This window comes from Hyperolius riggenbachi, chromosome 6 (assembly GCF_040937935.1).
Source record: "Hyperolius riggenbachi isolate aHypRig1 chromosome 6, aHypRig1.pri, whole genome shotgun sequence".
Classification (NCBI taxonomy): domain Eukaryota; kingdom Metazoa; phylum Chordata; class Amphibia; order Anura; family Hyperoliidae; genus Hyperolius; species Hyperolius riggenbachi.
Window position 1 is genome coordinate 132205274 of NC_090651.1, and position 22409 is coordinate 132227682.

The window sequence follows — 22409 nt, forward strand, 5'->3', positions numbered from 1 at the left end:
GGTAACACACAGCATGCTTGCTGGGTCGGAACCCGCCATACCACACTCGATGTGAAAGCCCCATAGGAATAGAACTGCATTGCACTGGGATGCAATGATATTGTCCGTTGCGATGCAATAGCACACAATAGACTTGGTGTAAAATGGCTCTAAAGGGAATCCCTACTTTCAAATGGTTTTACTTGTACATCTTTTCCAGTAACTACAAATCTATGAGTTTGCTTAGTATCTGCTGTATTCATAACTCTAGCATACACCCTACCTTTGTTCCCTGAAAAAAATATACTGAAAGCAGCGGAGGACAGATGTCAGCCTTACTGGGGCATTAAAGAAAGATAAAATACCATGCACAGATGCACAGACAAAGGGCCTTCAAAGCAGCTAGGAGAAGGCATAATGTATTTACCATAAGGCAAAAGAAATAAAAACAGGCAGCAAACTGACATAAAATGAATAAAAAAAAATCTGTAGAGGAATTTCCCTTGAGGATTTAGAGTACTATTTTTATACACTGCACCCAAACTGATCATATACTGGAGACTTAAAGAGACACTGAAGCGAGAATAAATCTCGCTTCAGTGCTTATATTCAGCAGGGGCATGTGTGCCCCTGCTAAAACACCGCTATCCCGCGGCTAAACGGGGGTCCCTTATCTCCCAAATTCCCTTCCGTGCAGCGGGGGATCTCTTCCGCATCGAGGCAGGTCTAATGGCCGCAGCCCTGCCCCACGCGCATCTGTCAGGGCCTCTCCCCCGCCCCTCTCAGTCTTCCTTCACTGAGAGGGGCGGGAGAGAGGCGGCGATGCGCCGCTGATAGACGGCGCTGAGAGGCAGGGCTGCAGCCGTTAGCCCTGCCTCAACAGCAGAAAAATCTACGACCAAGTTGGTCGTAGACTTTGCAGGGGGGGGGGGGGATTTGGGGGGTAAGGGACCCCCGTTTAGCCGCGGGATAGCGGCGTTTTAGCAGGGGCACACATGCCCCTGCTGAATATAAGCACTGAAGCGAGATTTATTCTCACTTCAGTGTCTCTTTAAGGTGCCCAGTAACAATCCCCCAATTCCCAATTGGTCAACTTTCCGATCATTGTGATTGATCAGAAACGATTGTTCAGTCTCACCAACAGAGGGAAAAATTATGAGCAAGCCGATCGGACTGACTAATAGAATCAATCCAAAATTTGGCTCGATAGAACGATCAGTTTTCTTTGACCAACGCCATTAACCCTTTAGCAGCCAATTTATTTAGAGGTTTGCAAGTGCTCCAGGCCAATTTATTTTAGCACACTTTTTTTTTCTTATTTGCTACTAAATAGTACTGCTGTAATGTGTATGTGTTTTCACTTGTCACTAGGGGGCAGTGTGAGACACTAAGAGGACTTCTGCTTTCAGTTTCTGTATTTTCTGCTAGTAGAGAGAGATCAAAGCATTCCAAGAATTTACAGCACAATGAGTTCTCTCGACTGTGGTCAAAAGCAGTGCACTTATCTCAAAAGATATATCTCTAATAAAGCTGATAATGGGTTAACAAGACAAAATAAATATTATACTGCGCATTTTTTCCTGATGGACTCGAAGTGCTTGAGCTGCAGCCACTAGGGCGTGCTTAGTAGGCGGTAGCAGTGTTAGGGAAGTCTAGCCCATGGACTCCTTACTGAATAGCTGCTGGCCAAGTTTGAGTATTACGATGTGTAACGCTATCCCATACACTTTCAGATGGTCATTAGATCAGGCATCTGATTTTTTTTTTTTTTTTACACAATGAACTGTGAGCTATAAAATTAACCAAATACAAACAATACAATAACACAAAATGCTTAATGCTACAAATAATCCCAAAATATATGGCACTTCACAGTTAACACACATCGGCACCTGCCTCCTCCACAGTAACAGTACTACTCAGAAATGCAGCATGCAGACCTTAAGAGTCGACAAAGGATGAAACATAATTTTGTGGGAAGCAAATGACGTGTGAGAGGCAACAGAACTATGCATGGTGCTTGTCACAACTTTCTTTGACGACCACCAGGGGGAGACATAAAAGCCTTACCTTTATTAGAAAACTCGGACAGCGCATTTTAAGAAGGAAGACATAAAAGGCAATTGAAACCTATTTGACTGACTTCACATTTATTTAATCAGTATAACGATACAAAAGTATTATGTACAGTATGTGGCTATTGTGCACAGGCAAGCATTATTTACACAATGTTATCTGGAAAAGTTGTACTGGGTGGTCCACAGATACAACTTTCTTGCAGTTGACCCATTCATTCCCTGCATGTGAAGCTGCCTAGCACCCCCCCCCCCCCCCATTCTTGTTTCCCTCTGACAGTTACATATTCAGTGAACCCTACAATGAGGACAATGTAAGTTTGTAGACTCCTGCAGATCTTCACAGCCGGTCACTTGAAAATTAGTCAAGCCTGAATTTATTTTCACAGATAGGAAAAACAATGACTGAATGGTATGGGCAGTATTTCCATGTTTTCTCTTCACCAGATTTGTAAAAACCACAGGATTTAATATTCATCTTTCCTAAAACTGAGTAAAGCATTTTACCACAGTAATCTGTAGCAATAGGAATCTATAATAAAGTTTTGAGCTACAGTATGAGCTGTATAATAGTATACCTAAAAGCCATGAATAAAAAATATAGCTTTTGAAACATGATGCAGGTAAATGTGAATTTCTGCTCTCTGATAGGAGTAGAGAAAGTGCAGCATGCAGAAACTAGTGCCATGCAAATACACTTTATATCCAGTTTATCTTTAGAATGTATTTTATTTTTAATTTATGTTGAAATCCTCTCCACCTCCATGTGGACAGACAGGGCATCCTCTTACCCTGTCGTTCTAAATGTAACCTCCTTGTTGGTTTATATACAGGTGGATGCAAAAGTTTGGGCAACCTTGTTAATCGTCATGATTTTCCTGTATAAATCGTTGTTTGTTACGATAAAAAATGTCAGTTAAAGAGACACTGAAGCGAAAAAAAAAATGATGATATTATGATTTGTATGTGTAGTACAGCTAAGAAATAAAACATTAAGATCAGATACATCAATCTAATTGTTTCCAGTACAGGAAGAGTAGAGAAACTCCAGTTGTTATCTCTATGCAAAAAAGCTATTAAGCTCTCCGACTAACTTAGTCGTGGAGAGGGCTGTTATCTGACTTTTATTATCTCAACTGTAATTGAACTGTTTACTTTTCCTCTGCTAGAGGAGAGGTCATTACTTCACAGACTGCTCTGAAAGACTTATTTTGAATGCTGAGTGTTGTGTAATCTGCAAATATTATAAATTGATGCAATGTTAGAAAAAACACTATATACCTGAAAATAAAAATATAAGAATATTTTCTTTGCTGCTAATCTTCTAGTAATTATTCATAGTACACAACCAATTCATTATATCATACATTTTTTTTCGCTTCAGTGTCTCTTTAAATGTATCATATAGGAGACACACACAGTGATATTTGAGAAGTGAAATGAAAGTTACTGGATTTACAGAAAGTGCGCAATAATTGTTTAAATAAAATTAGGCAGGTGCATACATTTGGGCACTGTTGTCCTTTTATTGATTCCAAAACCTTCAGAACTAATTATTGGAACTGGAATTGTTGTTGGTGCAGCAGCAGCTCACAGTGTCAGGGGGCACAATGGCCCCTCCTACCTCAGAGATGCTGATCAGTACTTCCAGGTGCAGTAACAGAGGCCAAAATGGCCACTCCTACCCCAGAGATGCTGATCAGTACTTCCAGGTGTCCCTGCCTCTTCCACCTCAGAGATGATGATCAGTACTTCCAGGTGTCCCTGCCCCTTCCACCTCAGAGATGCTGATCAGTACTTCCAGGTGCAGTAACAGAGGCCAAAATGGCCACTCCTACCCCAGAGATGCTGATCAGTACTTCCAGGTGCCCCTGCCCTTTCCACCTCAGAGATGCTGATCAGTACTTCAAGGTGTCCCCGCCCCTTCTACCTCAGAGATGCTGATCAGTACTTCTAGGTGCAGTAGCAGAGACCACAATGGCCCCTGCCACCTCAGAGATGCTGATCAGTACTTCCAGGTGCAGTAGCAGAGGCAAAAATAGCCCCTCCTACCTCAGAGATGCTGATCAGTACTTCCAGGTGCAGTAGCAGAGGCCACAATGGCCCCTCCTACCTCAGAGATGATGATCAGTACTTCCAGGTGCAGTAGGAGCGGTCACAATAGCCCCTTCTACCTCAGAGATGTTGATCAGTACTTCCAGGTGCAGTAGGAGAGGTCACAATGGCCCCTCCTACCTCCAAGATGCTGATCAGTACTTCCAGGTGCAGTAGGAGAGGTCACAATATCTTCTGATGCTGAAACCAGGATACCAAATTAACAGTGTCTCTTTAACTGCTGTGAGTAATTCAAGTTGTATACATTCATAAATAGGATGCTGTGGGATTTTTACCCACTAAACGCTTTATGGACAGGAAAAAGAGATTGAAGAAATCCAAAGTTGTAAAGGAAAAATACAAGTGACAGAGAAGAATGGTAGAAATATAAGATTTATTATCAGACAACAAAGAAAAGGTAAGTGCACTTTATACAGACACAGACATTCAGAATTTAAGGAATAACAAAGTATATAATTTTGACCACCAGAGGGCAGTAAAGGATAGGCAACTGGAAATGGCCTGCTAGTTTGCGTGAAATGACTTTGAAGGACTCTCTCGAAAGTGTTAAATGAAGGCAGGGGTGTAGGGTAATACATTTACACACCTCTCTCCTGGCCATCAGATTAGAGCTTTCCAAATTGCCAGCCTAAGCAATGCATTATATCAGAGGGATGCCCTTGTTTTATGGTAGAAGTCAGGTGACTCCCCAGTCTTTCAGGGATGACGGCTATGAACTGACAGCTATACAGATGTCATGCTCAGATTAGGGTGGAAGCTGGCATTTCTGAAAGCATGGATTTTGTGATACCTGTGACAGAGGCAAGGGCTGTTTTACAGCATTGTGGGTCTTTCCCCTCTGCTTACCATTTAACAGTTCCCGGAGTTCTCCTTTAATCGCAATGGCATGGAGGAATTACACTGTCCACCCAAAACAACAAGAAGCCCAGCTGGTTCCACACACCATTGTTCTTTATTCTAAATTACTATTAAAATGACTAAAAATGCATTTGTGTTGTATTTGCAAACGCACAGATCTGCGGATTCTATATAATGTATGTTCCCCATGTATAGCTTTCTAAAAACTGCCAAGCTTAACAGAAGAGCACAATGGACAAGTTGACTAAACTATAAACAGACTAGTTTATATATATTTACAAAAGAATAGCAGAGTAATGAGAGAGAGAGAGGGAGAGAGATGAAAGTACATTTAACTTTAAAGTGATTCTGAAATAATGTGACATGATGAGATAAAATGTTACATATATAAAAATAAGAATGTATTTACATAGGGATTACATCTCTTGCCACATATTACTAAGTCCATAGTGCTGTCACTAATGGTCCCTCAGAAGAGCCCACAATTTAATGCAAACTTACAGTTAGTCTTATTCTAGTGTACCTATCATAGTCTAAAGCCAACCTCAGGGTTAACCAATTAATTTACCAAAATCCATTTTGGGATGTGGGAATACAAACGTGAGAGTCCAGAGAAAATCTACAAAAACATGATAAGCGCATAAAAACTTGTAGTGGCCAAGAGTTGAACCTAGCACTGCACAGTCATGGTGTTATCCACTATGCCAACGTGCATTACTAATTCTTGCTTTCCTATTCATAATACAGTACCTATAGTGAGGTGGAAAGATCTGGCAGCAGGGATGGAGTAAGGAGGAAAGATGTGGCAGCAGGTAAGGGGTAAGGAGTGAGGAGGAAAGATCTGGCAGTAGGAAAAAGGTAAGGAGAGAGGAGGAAGGATCTGGCAGCAGGGAAGGGGTAAGGAGGAAGGATTTGGCAGCAGGGAAGGGGTAAGGAGTAAAGATGTGGCAGCAGGTAAGGGGTAAGGAGTGAGGAGGAAGGATCTGGCAGCAGGAAAAAGGTAAGGAGAGAGGAGGAAGGATCTGGCAGCAGGGAAGGGGTAAGGAGGAAGGATTTGGCAGCAGGGAAGGGGTAAGGAGGAAAGATCTGGCAGTAGGGAAGGGGTAAGGAGTGAGGAGGAAGGATCTGGCAGCAGGGGAGGGGTAAGGAGTGAGGAGGAAGAATCTGGCAGCAGGGAAGGGGTAAGGAGTGAGGAGGAAATATCTGGCAGCAGTGATGGAGTAAGGAGTGAGTAGGAAGGATCTGGCAAGCAGAGAAGGGGTAAGGAGTGAGGAATAAAGATCTGGCAGCAGGGAAGGGGTAAGGCGTGAGGAGGGAGGATCTGGCAGCAGGGGAGGGGTAAGAAGTGAGGAGGAAGGATCTGGCAGCAGTGATGGAGTAAGGAGTGAGGAGGAAGGATCTGGCAAGCAGAAAAGGGGTAAGGAGTGAGGAATAAAGATCTGGCAGCAGGCAAGGGGTAAGAAGTGAGGAGGAAGAATCTGGCAGAAGGGAAGGGGTAAGGAGTGAGGAGAAAAGATGTGGCAGCAGGGCAGGGGTAATGAGTGAGGAGGAAGATCTGGCAGCAGGGAAGGGGTAAGGAGTGAGCAGGAAGGATCTGGCAGCAGGGAAGGGATAAGGAGTAAGGAGAAAAGATCTGGCAGCAGTGATGGGGTAAGGAGTGAGGAGGAAAGATCTGGCAGCAAGGGAGGGGTAAGGTGAGGAGGAAAGATCTGGCAGCAGTGATGGAGTAAGGAGAAAAGATATGGCAAGCAAAGGAGGGGTAAGGAGTGAGGAATAAAGATCTGGCAGCAGGGAAGGGGTAAGGAGTGAGGAGAAAGGATGTGGCAACAGGGAAGGGGTAAGGAGTGAGGAGAAAGGATCTGGCAGCAGGGAAGGGGTAAGGAGTGAGGAGGAAAGAGCTGGTAGCAGGGAAGGGGTAAAGAGTGAAGAGGAAAGATGTGGCAGCAGGGAAGGGGTGAGAAGTGAGGAGGAAAGATCTGGCAGCAAGGGAGGGGTAAGGTGAGGAGGAAAGATCTGGCAGCAGTGATGGAGTAAGGAGAAAAGATATGGCAAGCAAAGGAGAGGTAAGGAGTGAGGAATAAAGATCTGGCAGCAGGGAAGGGGTAAGGAGTGTGGAGAAAGGATCTGGCAACAGGGAAGGGGTAAGGAGTGAGGAGAAAGGATCTGTCAGCAGGGAAGGGGTAAGGAGTGAGGAGGAAGGATCTAGCAGCAAAGGAGGGGTAAGGAGTGAGGAGGAAAGAGCTGGCAGCAGTGATGGGGTAAGGAGTGAGGAGGAAAGATCTGGCAGCAAGGGAGGGGTAAGGTGAGGAGGAAAGATCTGGCAGCAGTGATGGAGTAAGGATTAAAGATATGGCAAGCAAAGGAGGGGTAAGGAGTGAGGAATAAAGATCTGGCAGCAGGGAAGGGGTAAGGAGTGAGGAGGAAAGAGCTGGCAGCAGGGAAGGGATAAGGAGTGAGGAGAAAGGATCTGGCAGCAGGGAAGGGGTAAGGAGTGAGGAGGAAAGATCTGGCAGCAAGGGAGGGGTAAGGTGAGGAGGAAAGATCTGGCAGCAGTGATGGAGTAAGGAGAAAAGATATGGCAAGCAAAGGAGGGGTAAGGAGTGAGGAATAAAGATCTGGCAGCAGGGAAGGGGTAAGGAGTGAGGAGAAAGGATCTGGCAACAGGGAAGGGGTAAGGAGAAAGGATCTGGCCACAGGGAAGCGGTAAGGAGTGAGGAGAAAGGATTTGGCAGCAGGGAAGGGGTAAGGAGTGAGGAGGAAAGAGCTGGCAGCAGGGAAGGGGTAAAGAGTAAAAAGGAAAGATGTGGCAGCAGGGAAGGGGTAAGGAGGAAGGAGAAAAGATATGGCAGCAGGAATGGGGTAAGGAGTGAGGAGGAAGATCTGGCAGCAGGGAAGGGGTAAGGAGTAAAGATCTGGCAGCAGTGATGGGGTAAGTAGTGAGGAGGAAGATCTGGCAGTAGGGAAGGAGTGCGGAGAAAGGATCTGGCAGCAGGGAAGGGGTAAGGAGTGAGGAGGAAGATCTGGCAGCAGTGATGAGGTAAGGAGTGAGGAGGAAGATCTGGCAGTAGGGAAGGAGTGAGGAGGAAGGATCTGGCAGCAGGGAAGGGGTAAGGAGTGAGGAGGAAAGATCTGGCAGTAGGGAAGGGGTAAGGAGGAAAGATATGGCAACAGGAATGGGGTAAGGATTGAGGAGGAAGATCTGTCAGTAGGGATAGGTCAAGAGGAAGGATCTGGCAGCATGGAAGGGGTAAGGAGTGAGGAGGAAGATCTGGCAGTAGGAATGGGGTCAGGAGGAAATATCAGACGGCATGGAAGGGGAAATAAGTAAGGAAGAAAGATCTGGCAGCAGTGATGGGGTAAGGAGGAAGGAAAAAAGATATGGCAACAGGAATGGGGTAAGGAGTGAGGAGGAAGATCTGGCAGCAGGGAAGGGGTAAGGAGTAGGAAGAAAAGATATGGCAGCAGGAATGGGGTAAGGAGTGAGGAGGAAGGATCTGGCAGCAGGGAAGGGGTAAGGAATGAGCAGGAAGGATCTGGCAGCAGGGAAGGGATAAGGAGTAAGGAGAAAAGATCTGGCAGCAGTGATGGGGTAAGGAGTGAGGAGGAAAGATCTGGCAGTAGGGAAGGGGTAATGAGTTAGCAGGAACATCTAGCAGCAGGGAAGGGTTAAGGAGGAAAGATATGGCAACAGGAATGGGGTAAGGATTGAGGAGGAAGATCTGTCAGTAGGGATAGGTCAAGAGGAAGAATCTGGCAGCATGGAAGGGGTAAGGAGTGAGGAGGAAGATCTGGCAGTAGGAATGGGGTCAGGAGGAAATATCAGACGGCATGGAAGGGGAAATGAGTAAGGAAGAAAGATCTGGCAGCAGTGATGGGGCGAGTAGTGAAGAGGAAGATCTGGCAGTAGGTAAGGAGTGAAGAGGAAGGATCTGGCAGCATGGAAGGAGTAAGGAGTGAGGAGGAAATATCTATCAGCAGGGAAGGGGTAAGGAGGAAGATCTGGCAGTACGGATGGGGTCAGGAGGAAATATCAGACGGCATGGAAGGGGAAATGAGTAAGGAAGAAAGATCTGGCAGCAGTGATGGGGTGAGGAGTGAAGAAAAATGATTTGGCAGCAGGACTGGGGTAAAATGGATGAGGAGGAAAGTTGGGAACTTGTCAAACATGAATAGTAGGAGAATAGGAGTGGAAGCCACTAAGAGTCTAATGGGCAAATTTAGATAATTATCTTGTAAAACCAAACTCTGAATATGGAACATCCTAAAAATGATTAGGTACTGGTATATCTCATCATGCAGTTATTTCGGGCTCACTTTAAGCAAAAACGATAGGTAAAAGTTTGTTTCATCTAAATAAAACTGACCAGCAAATTTCAAACAGAAACAGAATTAAATTCACCTAAATTCTGACTTGTTTTTATGTCATCATCAAGTAAACATTCAAAGGAGCAAGCGCACCTTGCTGGTGATGCAAAGAAATCCCACCATAAAGAGAGGAAGGCAGAAACATTACTCTGAACTACACTCATTCATCTGTATTTAGAAAAATATAATGCGTCAGTGCTGGAATGTCATAAATGCATGTCCCTGGAAAACACTTGTGGCCCCACCAAGAGGAAGCAAGATTAAGAGGCAAGTGAATGATGTAAGCAAAGACACAGAACAAGACATAGATGTATTAATTGTACAGACCAGGAATGAGAAGATGGCATTTATAGCGTGAGGCCCTCAAACCAGTCTAGTTTGGACCATTCTGTGATAATCACGGAGACTGCATATACCATTAAGTAAGTTAGTCAAGTTTTGGATAATTCCAAAAATGAAGTTGAATCAAGAATACTGTGAGGGGTCAGCTTGCATTATGACTAGTATACAAAAGCGTTTTGTGCTGAAAGCTTAAAGGACAACTGAAGCAAGAGGGATATGGAGGCTGCCATATTTATTTCATTTTAAGCAATACGCCTGGCAGTCCTGCTGATCCTCTGCCTCTAGATACTTTTAGCCATATACCTTGAACAAGCATGCAGCAGATCAGGTGTTTCTAACATTATTGTCAGATCTGACAAGATTATCTGCATGCCCGTTTCTGGTGTGATTCAGATACAACTGCAGCCAAAAAGGTCAGCAGGGCTGCCAGGCAACTGGTATTGTTTAAAAGGAAATAAATATGGAAGGCTTCATATTCTTCTCACTTCAGTTGTCTTCTTTGCCCCGGTCTTCTCCAACAACTTCCACTTTCTGCATTCCTATAGGAGGGATTGCTTCACACCTTCACTTCTACAAAACCCAAGCCCTGAACAAGTTGACACCAACCCAAAAGGCATGTCAATGGTCATTGTTGATTCAAGGGAATACTGTTTATGCAAACTATTGGATAGGCTGTGATGGGGTCCTACTTGTGCTCGTCCCAAAGGTGATGTAAAACAAGTATGGAATGTGATTGTTTGGCCTACTAAAACCACCTTGTTTCATTTTTTTGGGATATGTTCCATGTTTTTGGATCCCATGTCTCAACGCTTTATGTATCGTTCATGTTTATAGTTTATAACTATTCAATAAAACAATTGTGTAATTGTTAAAGTCCAAGACATAATTGTATGGTTACGCATCCAAAATCCAATAGTCCTGCTATAAAGTATTAGGATGCAGAATCCTTTACCTATACACTTACATTCGCTTCAGTTTGAGGTCCCAAGCTATATCACCCAATGGCAAGCTGATGGTATGCTAATGCAACAAAAACTGATGCCAGATGCCTGTGTACACTAGCTCTTGCCGCTCAGTACTTGCAGGATGTACGAGAGAACTGGCCGCCGGGAGACTTGGGCGCAAATTACAGCCGCTATATGGCTTATCCTGCTGCTGCACAAGTCCCGGCGGCGTTCATTACTATTCCTCCTCCAGGTCCACGTGGATAGTGGGAATGATGTAATTCGGCTTCCAGCTATTGCTGGAGGCCGAATTACAGTGTTTTAAAAGGTACTTCAGCTCCGTCTTCTGATGGCACCGAAGTTACTCACTGTGCGTCGCTATAGCCGTGATTCCTATTATGGTTCATGGTGGCGTCGGCTGCTCCCAAAGCTCCTGCGCTTTTATTAGAGGGCTCGCTTGCAGAGGTTACAGTCCTGGTTAAGCAGAATCATCCTCTTTTATTACTGTTCGTGATAATTTGGACTTAAAGCAAATCTCTGGCGACAGATCTAAATGCATTAGAAAGCAAGATGCCCAAATAGGAATCCGATCTCATGACACATAATGCTTCAGCGTCTGAAATTCCTCTTTTAAAAGCTTGTCTGTGTGGCTGAATTGAAAAACATAGCAGCATCTGTGGGAGGGCCCGGCGCTTGCATTGCATTATGCTGTTTACAATGAAGGGAAGCAGGGAACAGGCACAACTCTCTGAAGAGACTGCAATCAGTGCTGCAGAGAGTGCCTCCAGTCCTGGCATTTTTAAACTTATTGATTTATTACATTAGTTAATAAAGTAGCCTATCCACAGAGAAAAAGAAGCTGTGTATCTATGGCATACAAGCAACCCTCCAATTGGCAACACAATCGATGGAAGTCAATTGGCAGTACTAGGCATGGAACCCCTTGCTAAGCTGAAATGCTTCTGTAAATATATAATTTAGAAAGAGAATAAAATCATCTCCCCAGTGGTGGCTGTAATGTAAAGGGATGAAGGCTATACCCCAGTGTTCTCCCCAGGCTCTTTTAGCTGGGTGCTCCTCCCGGCTAATTTTGGTGAGTACCCGGCTGTTATCAGCTTACCTCCTGATCCTCCTCCTATGCTGTAAGCAGAGTTGCATCGGCCCTGCATTCCCCCTGTGCCCCCCACCCGGCTACTTCCTTATGCCACCCGGCTGTGAAAATGTTCTGGGGAGAACACTGTACCCAGTTAGCAACTGTGTCATTAAGAGGTGAAATATGTATGTCAGATGTCCTACTTCACCCCAACACAAGATGAACTCAAGCTGCTCAGAACAACCCTCAACTTGCGGGTCTGAAACACCCACAGCTGGTATGCTTTGTTCTGGGACTTGAAGTTGTAGTTTTGCTATTGTTCTGGAACTACAAGAGGAGTTTCCACTAATAAACCGTATATCCACTAACATATATAGCAATCATGGATCTCAAAACAGATCCTGAAGTCTCACTAAAGGTGCCCATAGATAGTCATTTTTTTTATTAGATAATTTTGTTTGATTATTCCGTTAGATCGAATATAAAGATTTTCCAACATGTTCGATCAGATTTTTATTGAAAAAATGGGATAATCAATTCTTTTATTCTTAATCGAAAAAAAGATTATTTTAAACTTTCATTCAATTCGATCATTTTGGTTGAATAAACGAGAAAAGTGAATGTTTTTATTGTACCATGTATGGGCACCATTATGGAGTTTTAGATAGAGCGCTTTTTATTTATATCATGCCTTCCTAAGATTATCAAAAGCATTAAGCTTATTTTACCTGCAGGTGATCCCTTTGAGCAGTTTCTGAGCATATCAGAGACATGTTTTAGACTTAGTAAACAAAGCCATTCATAGTCACCATTAGCCAAATGTAGAAAATAATGCCACAAGAGTAGACATACATCGTTTATAAGGGCATGCAGACTAATGTCATAAACTCCGGCCCAGTTTTTACATTTGGTTCTAAAAGTGAACCCAAGGTGAAATAAACTGATGAGATAAACAATTGTATTTATCCTCCTACTACTAAAAAATGACTTATTTTAGATATTCCATGGTTTTATTGTATATTTAAACATTTACAAAGTACATTGAATGTTTAGTTGTCTCTGCTCAGTGGCATCCTAATAAGTGTTCCAGAGATAAAATACATGAACTATTGACCTTTTTCTATCTCCCCTGCTCTCAGAAGTTGTACTTTGCCAGGAAAACGTTTATGGCTGTAATTAGCTTATCAGTGATGTTTTCTATATTCCTGACAAGGTACTGACAAGACAGAAGCTGTCACTTCCATGCCTAAAAATTAACTTGTTCAGGCAGCAAAACAAAACAAGTAAAACAGCCTGGTTATTCATATGTTTTGCACTGTACATATACATGTCTATCTCATGTCACATATTGCCTCAGGTCCACTCTAATACTGAGACAAAACAGTTTGGATCAAGGCACATGCTAGAAATATGGCATAATATAAGAAGCATACATGGCAATGGGATTGTCTATATATAGGTTAGAAAACCTACCTAGGATTGTCTAGGTTTGAATTAGAATATGCATATCTTTAAGCACTTTTCATGCATATACCTAAAATTGGATCTTAGATCTTACATGTTATGTAAGTAATGTGAGAAATGTAGCTATGAAAGGTGGAGCCATACAGTAGAGAGCTTTGTAGGCGAGTCAGGATCTTGAATTGTATACCTTGGGTATAGGCAACCAGTGCAAGGGCTGGCCTAGGGCATTTCACATAGTGCCTGTTGCAGGCCGATCTCAGTTCTACCTCCCAGTCACAGCACCACATTTTGCCAACTCCCCTCACCTTGTTTATCATCTCTTTTAGATTGTAATCTTGCATGGGCAGCAAAGCTGGGACAAGGTCCTCCAGCACCCAAGGCGGAGACACCAAAGTGCGCCCCCCATCCCTTCCACCCCAACTGTCACACACTGATTGCTATTAGACTAAGAGGTGCCCCAGGGCCCTCAACACCTTAATCTCTAGTTATCTGGCTTGCAGTCACTGCCATGTATCCCCCTTTCTTATTTATCTCTGCTTTAAACACAATAGGGGAATGATAGTTGAGTGAGTTTTGCTCCCCTCCTACACTGCGCCCTGAGGCTGGAGCCTCTCTCGCCTCTGCCTCGGCCCGGCCCTGATGGGCAGTGCCATCAATCCAGAAGTATCACAGTATTGCTACAAAAAGCGTGCTGGTGGTCACTCTAGCACCGGTTTTTGAAACGGGCCTAATTGACTAGTAAACTGACTAATAAATTATTAATAGTAAAAAAAAAACAAAAACATATTTTTGGATAGTGAACTAGACTGAAAAACTGGAGAAAAGATAAACTATTAACAACCATACCAACATTTCTACAAACCTTTTTCACCCACAGATCTCAAAGTGCACAGTAGGTCTTATGATCAAGATCAGTAGCAAATCACAAAAAGTTGGAGGGGGGGAGAATTGTGTTTGTCAGAGAAACAGGTCTGTAAATGCAAAACTAAACAGCAGCCTTTCAATATGAATGTAGAGTGAAATGAAACCCACATCTATAGTTTAAAGAGCTAAACACAGCATAAAACTAATGGCTAAAAACATATGACTGGTTTCCAAGTTATTGGAATAGTTAATACTAACCTTTATAGTTCACTTAACTTCTAATTGTGCAGCTTGATGTTGCTTTACCAAAATTATTAGATTGTATTTAGGTGTTCTAAGCTGTGTCAACAGTGCAGAAAAGTTTCAGTTGTATACTCCTTTATTTGCTCAGTAATTACTTACCTAATAGTAAGTCAATCTGATAGTTTGTCTTACACGTGTTGAGTTTTACCCCACTTTAAAACGGATCCATCTGAAAATGGCGCCTGAGAATAATGGCGCATGGTGTTGCCGCTAATCCGTTTGCCGCTTATCGCTATTTAACGTTAAAGCCTTATTGTTATTTAGCGTTAAAGCCTTATCGTTATTTAGCGTTAACACACAGAACCCTCTCTGTACCTATCCCTAACCCCTAAACCCCCCTGGTGGTGCCTAACCCTAACACCCCCCCTGGTGGTGCCTAACCCCTAGACCCCCCTGGTGGTGCCTAACCCTAAGACCCCCCCTGGTGGTGCCTAACCCTAAGACCCCCCCTGGTGGTGCCTAACCCTAAGACCCCCCCTGGTGGTGCCTAACCCTAAGACCCCCCCGGTTGGTGCATAACCCTAAGACCACCCTGGTGGTGTCTAACCCTAACCACCCCCCTGGTGGTGCCTAACCCTAACCACCCCCCTGGTGGTGCCTATCCCTAACCAACCCCTAGTGGTGCCTAACCCTTACCTTGACAGTGCTACATTAAATCCATTCACCATTTTGCAGTTAAATAACGTCTGCAGTTTGGCTTATGAAGGGCGCTATTGATAAATAACGTTACTGTGGGCAATACCGTCTGCTGTTTGGCAAATGAACGGCACTATTGATAAATAACGTTAGTGTGTGCCACTATTGATAAATAACGTTAGTGTGTTCCGTTTTTCTTCTTTTTTTCCATGTGCACCATTATTATGCAGTACTAACGATAGATAGCGATAAGCGTATCTTTTTAATGCGGCGCCATGGTTATGCATAGACGTTGTGCGCCATTATTCACTGATCCGCTTTAAAACACCCTCAAGTTGGAGAAAAGAAGCCCCACTGAAATGCATTAAAGATAAAATTGTGAACAAGTATTGTAAAGTTGGGAACATAAGCCCGAATGACCAAAAGGTGGAAATAAATGGCAACAGTGGAGAACAGTGGTTTTAGTAATGTTCACCCAGCTTTCTCCTCTTTATATAATTCTTCACCATTAGCAAAGTGATGGCACAGAGCCTACAATTTGTCTTTATAAAAAGCAAAAAAAATCTGATACTCCACATTTACAAAACCGAAGAAACTGACATAAGAGCTGAACAGAGAAAAAAAAACTGGTAACACTACAACGTTTCATTACTTTTATAAACATGGTGAACCACAGATGGCAAAAATTGGTGAATAATTTGTTGGCAGCCTTATAAAGAGGTTCCTTCTCTGCATTATAATAGGATATTCTAAAGCACAGCATTCTGGGACAGCATCCTATCCAAATACCAGAACATGAGCAGGGCAATGAGCAGGGTAAACTGATGTTGGTCTCTGGGGCTTACAATATACTCCTTCATGTATGAACATATGGAGCATTGCCCACATGCAGTTCATGCTTACTGAAGTGGTAGGCCCCGTTCACACTGCGCGCGTTTCCAGCCGCGTTTTGGAAACACGTGCAGGAGGCAGACACGCACGACATCAGACAGTGCATAGAGTGCACTGTCTGATGTTCACACTGCATGCGTTCCGGACCTGTGCGGTCCGGGAACGCATGCTGCACGCATTTTTTGTAAAAAACGCGTGGCTGTCCCATTCACTTTTCAGTGATGGGATCAGACACGCAACGCACACAAACGCGGATGGCGTGCGTTCGCATGCGTTGCGTTCCACAAGCATGGCCAGCCGCGTTTGTGATGTGAGCGGGGCCTTAGTGTGATAACAAAGTAAAATATATTAAACCAAACTAAAGTCCTAAGTTTATATCTCTCCAACAATCCATCTGCCACAAAAAACAGATTGGCTTGAGACAGCCTTTCTCAACCTTTTTACTTTGGAGGAACCCTGTAAATAACTTTTGGATCTCAAGGAACCCCTGTATACAATTTTTTTGGTCTCGAGGAACCCCTATATTTATTTTTTAGGAGGCATGGTCTTTAAATAGGTTAGGCTCCTAATTTCACTATCTCCTATTACACTGTCACTCATTAAACTGTCTCCTGACCCCCCAATTTAGTGCTTCTTGTTACAGTACCACCTATTATAGTGTGCTCTATTATACTTCCCTCACAATGGGGTAAAATGTCAAGGAACCCCTGCAGAGTCCTCAAGGAACCCTAGGGTTCCAGGGAACCCTGGTTGAGAAAGCCTGGCTTGAGATGTGAAAAGAGAGGGAATTCTTGTGGCATTGCTTAAAAACAGTAGAACCATTCCTGAATGTAGCTCTGAAACAAAGAAATGTTTTGTGATGCAGATTGCATTGTGGACCTCTGATTATATACTTTACCATCAGTTTATATTGCCTGAGGTTAGGTGTTCCCTGACATTGTTTAAAGGAACTCTAGGCCAAAGCATTAAATGACAATGACCCCTGAGCTCACTGTTCCCCTCCTTACCCCTCCCGCTGGAAGCTGCTCAGTTGTCTGCCATGCACTGTCACCGCTCCATAGCAACAGACACATCACTCTGCTGTAGCAGAGCAATGTGTCCGTATGTTACTTAGCCAACAAACTATCACCCGAGGGACTGAGCACCAACCCCTTCGTGTGTGTGTGTGTGTGTGTGTGTGTGTGTGTGTGTGTGTGTGTGTGTGTGTGTCCGAGAAACTTATAACAATTTTTATATTAAGCACACAGGAATAAGGTAAATGGCATGTATGATGCTATGGTAATAATGTGTAAGGATTCCTTTGCCATGACATCAGTCATTGGTTTGTTGTATCTGGCTGTATTTACATTACAAGGTCAATATTTAAAAACCAGGTACAGGACACCCTATAAGTACATAAATGTGGATAATGGCGTGCTGTATGTTCTAATAAACAATCACTATGGATGTAAGATAACATGATCTGACACGACTGATAACAGTGCTCCTATTTCTAGGGAAAGAAGGCAACCCATTTTAGGGGGTTCTATGCATTACTTTGGTAAATGACCCCATACAGACAGTTCTCTGATATTAAACAATCTGCACAATAACTGAAAAATGAAATAATTAACATTGGCTACCTTGTTACAGTGGCACCTGTAGGCAGGGTAAAAAAAAGTTAGATACTAACTTTAGTAGGTGGAAGCTCCTGGTTGGTCCAAAGGGTAACCCAATCTTCTTTGGCTAAGCAGGGACCCTCTAAACAGTCTGAAATTAATGTTGAAGATTGCTCCTGGCCACACTCCCCTCCATGTACGAGTGCATCAGTACTGCACAAATGCAAAGTACGGCTCACGCCTGCGCAGTAGTATGGAGTGGCTCATGCATAGCTTTCTCCGGGCATGAGTGGCTCCATGTTACTGTGCAGGGCAGGCGCGAACGTACTGGATGCCACAGAGGGGAGCGCGGCTGCAAAGATGAACAGGGTCCTAACTAAGGACTGCTGCAGACTACATCCACCCATGGCAATATTATTCCCTGAATTCCCTACTGCTAATGTCTTAGTACCAGAAACCACCAGAAACCTTCAAAGGTCTCGTGGAGTCCATGCCTTATTGGGTCAGAGATGTTTTAGTGGCACAAAGGGGACCTATACTAAGGTCCTTAGGACTTTATTTTCTGTGACCTGGATATTAAAAATGTGTTTACAAGGCCAGAAAGAGCCCAAAAGCCTCAAAAGAAAGGAAGCAAATGAAAGGTGGAAACGATTCATTCATGTCAAAGACAGTCACTATGGCGCTGTGCACACTGCAGGGGTCATATAGCAAAGCTGTGATGAACATTTCCTACTTTCAGGATATGTTACAATTTTGGAAATAAGATTTTTTTTTTTAATGAGCACAATAGTAGAAAACCAATAAGAGCCATGGGCAAACACTAACTGAATTTATGTTCTTCAGCTATTTGATCTGAAAGGTTTCAAAATATTTATATTTACAGGACCAACTTGTTTTTTTGTGTGCATTTTAACCTCTGTAGTGCTTGGTTAAAATCCGACTTTAAATAATTGTAATAATGATCTTTCAATTATCAACTACTATACTGATGACATCACCCAATATATAGTGCTGACCAGTGACATCATATGGTGGTGATGAAATGCAAATATATTATCACATCTGTACCATATTACCAGCATGTGCAACTGAAACCAAATGCCTTGGTAGAAAATCCAAATAGGCTTTTTTTTTATTCATCAGTGCAAGTAATGAGTAGCAAAGCCCAGTAACCAATAGCAATCACATATTACCAGTAATCACATATCACCATTCATCAGTTTTGACCAATCAGAGCAGTGGGGGAGAAGTTTGGTTTGACTGTTTGGTAAAGGTTACTGCCCTCATAAGCGCCAGAATGCCAGCTGATCTGGTACAACGCACAGAACAGGAACTGGCCACAACCTCCTGATTCCACGAACACATAATTTGATACACATTATCGTTTTTCACTTCTATTAATTTGTTCACACAGCAATTTCATCGTCCAGACTGTCTCCCAACATGTCTCTATACAACACCTGGGCCAGCCTCCCACCATCATCCTGCCAGGACTCCCTTTCCTCACTCTCGTCTGTGTTGGACTCGTATTCAGATGCAATGCCAGACTCCCTGAATCTGTACAGCTCCAAACTACCCAGGAGTTCCCCGGAACCCTCCCCTCCGCCAGGCACAAAGCGGTAACACTGCACCTTCACCAGGCAGTCAGTCCTACCTAATGGGCTACCCAGCTGAAATGAAGGGTCGGGTTCAGTCAGCTGGGGTAGATCTTCAGGCTGTGGCGTTGTTGGGTCACAAATCACTGACAGAGCGTTGGGGCGGAAAGTAATTTCCAGGAGGCTGTCCTGAGATCCCACTGCAAAGACATCAAAACAATGCCTCAGTTTAAAAAATCCACGGAACATTTGTGTACACAATGCAACCGCATGGCATCACATCCAGCCGCTGGTAACTTCTAGTTGTCTTCCGGTAGTCCAGATGCGGCTATCTGTTTCTGCTAAGGGGAATCTGACGCGTTGTGTGCAGAGTGGAGATTGACAGATTGTGTGCAGAGTGGAGATTGCAGTTGGATTGGTATCTGTAAACTATTGAGGAGATTTACGGGGAGAGAGACTATGGAGAGCTTTGTAGGTTAGAGTTAAGTGTTTGGAGTGTGTCCTCTGGTTAACTGGCTGCCAATAAAGAGCAACTTAATTGTTTATGTCAACAAAATTGTTGAAATCATCCATGATAATGGTAGGGATTTCAGAGGATAGGAACTGGAAGATCCATGCAGAGACATGATCTAAGAAAACAGAAGCAGGGCCTGGAGATGACTATAATTTGGAGATAAGAGGGCAGTATAGTCAATAGACTTCGAAGGATGGGAGAGGGAGAGAATAAATAGGAGTAGGTGGCTTACAGGAGCAAGTATCAAAGAGGAGAATGCCTGCCCCGCCACCATGTCTAATGCTATTTTAAGGGTATGACTAAGTTGAACCCCCCCATAAAAGAGTGTGGCAGGTGAGAGTGGGGTTGGAGTGGGAAGAAAATGAATATTAATAATGTTGTGGCAGTTGGGAGGTGAACATGTATTAATGTTAGCTATGTGATTAGCAGGCCGGAGTGAGGTGGCAGAGAGGGACCAGGGCTGTGTGAAATGTCCCCCGAAGCATGGAGGAGGAGGCAGCAAAGATGAGATTTGGACATTGTAGGGGTTTGTGTTTGAATATATTAGCTTAGCTGTGAAAGTGCTCTTTTTTTACCACATGAGAGCATGGCCTCTGGAGCAAAAGAAATAAAAAAAATTATAGTGTGTGTGTGTGTCTCTGTGGGTGTTATGGAGGCGAATATATTTATTTCCTTTTAACCTTCCCAGCGTTCAATTTCCCCAGGATTTCTGTGCAAACAGTGATAAAATTTATTTTTAAAACTTTTTTTTCCCTGTAACTTGCCAAAATGTGTCAAGCAAGGGTCTAGTATACAGTGCAGGAGAGTATTGATGTGTATGCATGTTTATACTGTTCACAGCATGTTTTTTTGAACGGACATTTCTGTCCATACCGCTAGGGAGGTTAAAGAATGCAAATGCCTGACTGTCTTGCTGATCCTTTGCTTCTAAAACTTTTAGCCATAGACCCTGAACAAGCATGCAGATCAGGTGTTTCTGACTGAGGTCTGATTAGATTAGCCATATACTCATTTCAGGGTGTGCGACTCAAACATTACTGATGTCACAATGATCAGCAGGACTGCCAGGCAACTAGTATTGTTTAAAAGGAAATAAATTAGGCAGCCTCCATATCCCTCACACTTCAGGTTTCTTTTAAGAATATAGACACTAAGCAGTTGAGTTCTGTAAGATATTGGGAGGCTCCATGGGGATGGGGGTCAGGGGCGTAACTAAGACCCACCGGGCCCCCCTGCAGAAATATTAAGCGGGGCCCCCTACCCCCCCGAACCCGCTCAGGGCCGTTTTGGGGGGCTGGAGGGGTCGCAGCATGAGGGGAAAGCTATGGCCCTCTGCGCTCCCCTCCAGCTTAAATAACCATATATGTGCAGCGGCGGGCAGTGGCAGCTACATACCTTCCGTGCGCTCCAGCGTGGACGCTTCTCTCTCTAGGTTCTGACGCGACTTCCTGTTTATACAGGAAGTCGCGTCAGAGGCTAGAGAGAGAAGCATCCACGCTGGAGAGCACGGAAGGTATGTAGCTGCTGCTGCCCGCCGCTGCACATATATAGTTATTTAAGCTGGAGGGGAGCGCAGAGCCCGAGGTGAGGGAGGGGGGGGGCCGTTCCCCCTCCCCGCCGAGTTTGGCCATAGCTTTCCCCTCATGCTGCGACCCCTCCAGCCCCCCAAAACGGCCCTGAGCGGGCCCCAAGCCCCCCCGCGGGCGCATGGGCTGCAGCCCCTATTGTTACGCCCATGGATGGGGTTGTTGTTGTGGTTTTCAATATTCCTTCTGTTTAGACTAAAATTGGGCATGGCACAGACTGGACTCTGAGAAGTTTGGAACCTAAAGCAATGGAAGTCAATGCTACAGGAAGTAGCTGAACAGGGATTACTGACAAGATCAATTAAAGTTGCTTAAAGGCTCATACACACCTATCACAAATCTGTCCAACTATCTTTCAAACTTGTCTGTTGGAAGATAAGTTGGGTGTTTGTACAGCTGACAAACAACCAGATGACCAACTGATAACAGTGTTTGCCAGATCCAACCGGTGTTTCAATATGACCAACTATCAGGCAGGTTGGCATATGTGTACAAGTCTTTTGAACAACTTAATTGTTTTTTTAATGCGGACATGTTGTGAAGTTTGTCATTTAGCTTGCACACATGTGGTGAAACCCCTCACACAAAAATTCTGAGTACGTACTCTTGACAGTTTCCTGTCTGTGAACCCTATTGCGTTGTGGGAAATAGCTGTTTACAGCTGTTTCCAACTGCCAAAACAGCAAGCAGCAGCTACATCACTTGTCACCAGGTGATAAATGTCAGAATATAAATCAGGGATTTAAAATATTTTACAATGGGCAAACACTGACTAAATCATTTATACACAATTATTGTAAAAATGAAGCACTTTTTTTTATTACATTATTTTCACTGGTTGGTGTGTGTGTGTGTACGTACTTATCAGGTAAACAACTTGTTGTGTGTTTGGTTATATTGTGCAGTTGGTTATGCATTAAGTTGGACGTGTGTATGAGCCTTTAGCCAACATCAGTAAATCAAAGAACTTGTACACAGATATAAACTATGTCTGCCATTAGGAGCTAACAAATACAATGAGAACTTGTGTCTTTATTTAGAATTTAATAGCCATTGTAGAGCAATTGCAAGAGGAGAGTCTTATGATCAGCTGGGCATTCACTGAAAACAAAGATATACAAACTTTACCTCCAAAGGTAGAAGCTTATTTATTAGTCATAAACCAGCACAATTTGTATATTTTATTG

The 22409-nt window shown here is 43.6% G+C and overlaps 1 protein-coding gene across 3 annotated transcripts in view; it reads right to left on the reverse strand.

Annotated features, from left to right (window-relative positions):
- Window positions 1–22409, reverse strand: part of NOS1AP (nitric oxide synthase 1 adaptor protein) — a 224611-nt gene that overhangs the window by 8419 nt on the left and 193783 nt on the right. For 2 of the 3 annotated variants that reach the window (XM_068239949.1, XM_068239950.1), the window contains one exon: window positions 19182–19322. In XM_068239949.1, coding sequence (XP_068096050.1) covers window positions 19182–19322 — 141 coding nt within the window. Of the gene's footprint in view, window positions 1–16941; window positions 19323–22409 lie in introns of those variants that run through there. The other variant, XM_068239951.1, reaches the window with a different exon arrangement.